This window comes from Morone saxatilis, unplaced genomic scaffold (assembly GCF_004916995.1).
Source record: "Morone saxatilis isolate NCDOM2014 unplaced genomic scaffold, NCSU_SB_2.0 Contig2, whole genome shotgun sequence".
NCBI lineage: Eukaryota > Metazoa > Chordata > Actinopteri > Moronidae > Morone > Morone saxatilis.
The window spans coordinates 1198011-1202857 of NW_023339762.1; the positions used below are offsets into that span (position 1 = coordinate 1198011).

A 4847-nucleotide genomic window follows, 5' to 3' on the forward strand; every position below is an offset into this window, starting at 1 on the left:
CATTAAAGCTTATGTATTCATTTTTCTACGATATGCTTCTTTTTTGTGCCTTGCTTTATGTATCACATGTAGCTTTTATTGTTTTGTTCATTTCAGTTCAGGTCATTTGTTTTAAGATAATATAGGATAATAAGTCAATAGAAATATATAATACATTTTAGTTATAGCACTTTTAATCCAATAATGAGTTGTACAGTGACAAAACACAAACATAAATCAATAAAAACATGAAGTGAAAAGGGAAATTCAAATCAAATAACAAAAACAAAATTAGGGGAAAAAAAACAATATACACATGTACGTTTATGTGTATGTAGTATACATGAACGCCTTAGGGAGATAGAAATTAAATTATCAGTAAGCCATTTGATTTTACAGAAGACAATTTAAAGAAGATACTAGTATTGCAACTCTGAGTTCTTTAATTTCTATTATTGTTATTTTATTAATGTATTATTCATAATTTATTCATTAATTCATGTTTTTTTTTATGGGTGTCCCTTTAAATGTTCAAGTGGGCGCGGTCAATGACGTGTCACGTGACTTGACACGGAAGTCCTCTCCATACAGTACCGACGATAGGTCAGTTGCAGCCCAGGTAGGTTCGTGGGCAGTTTCGCCAATAAACTTCCGTTTCGTAGTAAACGTACAAGTAGCCGAAGCGGCAGTTCCCGGTCGGCTCATTGAACGTTACCGTGTCTGTGTGCTCTCTCTGACAGTCTGTTCACTCCGTGCTGGTAGCGGGGATGGCAAGCGACAGGACACACAGCCAGTGAGGTAAGACAAGTTAACAAGTTAACAAGCTAACAGGCTACACCGGAGCGCCTAGCTAACGTTAAGTTAGCTAGCTCGACTAACTTTAATTCATCGCACTTGACGGTGTTGTTTTTCCTTACCAACGCAAACCCCGGGGTTTGGTAATGCGTTGTTTTTCAGCATAAACGTGCAGCAGAATATCATGTGTGTGCTTTTAACTTGAACCACCGGCAAGTCTTCTGTTCAGCCCGAAATTGCATGAGATTAAATCCATCAGAAAATGTTATAATCGGCGAAAGTCGTTAATGCGCCATATAGACTGCGTATTAACGTGTATCAGCAGTACGGACACAGTGCTGGGCGGCAGGGTTATGTAGCTTGTGTTCTGCATTGGACTTTAATGGTTTCTTTTATTGAATATACATGAAGTAAATAGTGTTTCAGGTGATTTCACATTGAATATAACGTTAGCTCTGTCTGACTGTCCCACTGCTCTGTTTTACCACTATAACCACACCATGAAGACTCTCCAAATACATCTGTGGGGAGATGAAACGTAGCGATCAGTGGAAGGACAGGAGAGCATGTCCATAGCGCTGAGCGTTAGACTCAGGTTTCCCTCTCCTGTTTAACAAATCATTGTCCAGGAATATTCTTCACCATACAGGACAGACAGATATTATGTCCCGTTTAGAAAGATACATTAGCCGGTGATGAGTTTAAAGAAGCAACATGATGTGAATACAGTTACTTATTGATTGCGCTCTCCTAACAGACTTGCTATAACTGTGTCTGTGTGCTCTCTCAGCTCCAGTCGCAGTCCAGCTCGATTAAACAAGTCCCAGTGTCATGCCGGTCCCAGCTATGGCAGAGACCGTGGTTGATCACCAGAGACGGTTTCAGGCTGCTGTGGATGTCATCCATAACCTCCCCAAAAATGGTAAGTAGCCTTTTTCCAGACATCACCTTACATCACACACCATGTGATGAAGGTTTGTTGCTGGTCAGACTGTAGCTTCATGAGACCGGGTCTTTATTGTTGGAGAGTTGAAGTGTGTAGCTCAGAAGCCTCGGGGCAGTTGACCTGTTGGTGCAGATGTGATTCATGCTGCGCAGAGAGAGTGTAAAACCAGATCATTAAAAACCGAGTGTGGCCTTAACAGCATGTATTATCTCCTGGGTATTTGGTCATATAAACAAACTTTGAAAACAATATCACCTATTAGTATTATTTGTATTATTACATGCAAGTGATCATACTTTCTATGATTTGTAAAACATTCCATACTGTATGTATTGTTGTCAATGAGAAGCACTGTCTAGTGATCTGCAGTCCTTACTGGGTTCCTTTCTCAACCTGAATAGAGAAATAGGTAGTTGGTATAATATGTTAACATTTTAGACTAGACTTATGTTATATAGTGTATAGAGTTGTGAATGTTTCCAACGATGCTCACACCCAGAGAAATTGTCATTTTAGTCAGATAACTGTATGTTTCTTACTTGCCTCTAGTTGCTATAACTTCTGTGTAAACGGTGGAGAGTGAGAGGAGGCAAATGTGACTGAAAAGAATGTGAATAAAACTACCTCGTCTGTGAACATAATTTCTGCCTGAGTCAGGTCAGATAGATTTCCATCAGCAGCGGTGGTTGTTTAATAATGAACACAACAACTCCCATGTTATCACATCCTATGCTACTTCACCAAACATCATACTGCGTCTTTTGTTGCTTTGGTGTGAGAGACCCCCTGGTAGGGATGTATGATATTATTGCATATCGCGATAATAAAAACAGTGAGTGAGTGAAGTGATTCCAGTATGTTTGTACGTTTAAACAAACCAAACAGCTGTCTGTGTTATCTCGCAGGTTCCTATCGGCCGTCCTATGAGGTGATGCTGCGTTTCTACAGTCTGTACAAGCAGGCGGTGTGTGGCCCCTGTACAGTGCCTCGACCCGGCTTCTGGGACCCAGTCGGTCGCTACAAATGGTCAGTATCTGTGTCTGCTTGTATATCATAGAGCCAGTGTGTTTAATTCATTTGGCCAGTAGACATCACAGGTTTTCTGCGTTTTGCATGGACTTTGGTGTGTTGGTCTCTCTGTGAGTCAGTTGCTTTGTCTTTAGGTACAAGTAGCAGATAATTCAGTTAATCTCTACACTGTGGCGACTAATAAGCGCAGAGAGGATCAGTGTCTTGCTTAAGGAAATCTTGATAGGACTTGATGGCCTAACACTGAGCTTAATGTGGGGTTTGAACCTGCTTACATACCCTGTCAGTTCAGTTTAGTTCCAACAAATTAAGATGGTGCAATTAGTTCTTTAACATACATGCTTGTGTATTTTGCCTTCTGTACAGCTGAAATTATTAGTCGCTTAATCAGAAAAAACAGGTTGTATTGACTCAGGCAGGAACATAGCGAGTTACAGTAATCTAATAATAGCATGGTGAATAGCTCTCTTGTTCCTTGCAGAAAAAAATATACATTTTGAAAAGAAGCTAAATAAACAACAGACGTCACATGTGCATGGATGCAGGAGAACAGAGAACCTAAGTGGGGGAAAATGTGATCAATGGAAGAGTCTGGACCTGTGATCGTAGCTTATCAGAGTTTAGCTAAAGGAAGTGTGGTGATGGCCAGTTTTTAGCATTTGTAAGGTTGGAATAAAAAAAGAAATGGTTGCTAACAAATCTTCAGGGCATTGATACTGAAGAATGATAAAGTGTCACTGCTACATACAGGTGTATTTCTTATATATTACTCTGTTAGCACAGCTGCGAGGTCAGAAGAACTGCAGTACAATTAAATGTTGAGTAATAGTGTTGCACGGTACACCCGATACTTCAAAAGTATCCGATTCTCAGAAATTAAAAACGTCAGGATTCCTAAATTTATATAAAATTTAATAAATAATAATAAATAAATAATAATAAATATTTTTGATTTGTAAGATTTCATGTTGGTGTGTGCAACGCATGCTTCCAGTGCCTCCCTGTGGACGTCTGTGTTTTTTCTCCTCACGCACGCAGCAAAGAAGCTGCAGCTGTCATGTGAAAAAAAAACTTATAACGAGGACGGCTGCATGTGTGAGCACAAGTGGATACTGTGGCCAGCGGTCCACGACTGTTTAGAAAAAAATGACGTGAGGAGTGAAATATGAAAGTACTTTGCCTACCTTGCTTGACAGTGAGGGCAAGCCTTACCGATAAGTCGAAACCTGTTTGTCGTCAGTGCTACAAACAAATGTAAACAAATGGACAGCTCGAACCTGGCGAAACACTAGCACCGCCGAGTTGTACAAGGAGTTTAAAGACCGACAGGTTCGTATATGTGAAAGATAACACGATCACGTTCATGCCCTTCAAATAAGTCAAATGAGTAGGGCGGGTTTATTTTGTGAGAAGTCACTAATTTTGGCGCCACCGTAGTTTGACGAGGCTATCTAGGAGAAATAGTTTAGGCTAACTATGGGCATTACATCCTCCATGGCTAACCAATAGCTGCCTACGGCTAATTCAACATCTCTGAAAACGCAACTTTCACAGAATACGTTAATAATTTGCAAGCTGCTAAAATAAAGCATACAAAAACATCAGCTAAAATGATCTATTAGGCTATATGATTATAATCAGGAGCACTGTGCATGTTGTCAGTGATTTATTTCTATGAGGTTATTACCAGGCATTTAAAGAGCACAGACCTAGCGCAAAGAAGTGTATTTGTCAAGATGCCTTGTAAAAAATGATGGGACTCCAAATATATATATAAGTTAACCATAAGAAAATCAGACGACATACAGAGACATATAGCCTTATATTAATCCATATATCAAGATCTTTAAGGTTAACTCAATTATTTCCTATTATTAAATTAGGTGAATGTTATGGTTAAGTAAATGTTAGCAGTTATCACTACTAAACCCACTGCATATAGAGATGCTAAATTAGTCACAAGTTATGCTTCTATCACATCAACTATTTAAGGGTCTTCTGTTATGACAAATTTATCACCATCCAATATTTTAAATATTTCCATTTTCTTCTGCTTATCGAAATCGCAATTCTTGACTTGGTATCGGTATCGAAACAA

At 39.2% G+C, this 4847-nt stretch overlaps 1 protein-coding gene across 2 annotated transcripts; it reads left to right on the top strand.

The window, feature by feature from the left end:
• Nucleotides 1-522: 522 nt before the first annotated feature.
• On the top strand, nt 523-2792 carry LOC118330672 (acyl-CoA-binding domain-containing protein 4-like). 2 transcript variants are annotated; one of them, XR_004796845.1, is made up of 4 exons: nt 523-598; nt 720-777; nt 1565-1696; nt 2626-2766. XR_004796845.1 is itself a non-coding variant. In XM_035665319.1 (3 exons), the coding sequence occupies exons 2-3, from the start codon at nt 1606-1608 to the stop codon at nt 2775-2777; spliced, it is 243 nt and encodes an 80-aa protein (XP_035521212.1). In that variant the 5' UTR covers nt 605-777; nt 1565-1605; the 3' UTR covers nt 2778-2792. The 2 variants fall into 2 exon arrangements, 1 of the variants encoding a protein (XP_035521212.1); XM_035665319.1 differs by lacking the exon at nt 523-598 and having other exon boundaries at nt 605-777; nt 2626-2792.
• The last annotated feature ends 2055 nt before the right edge of the window (nt 2793-4847 follow it).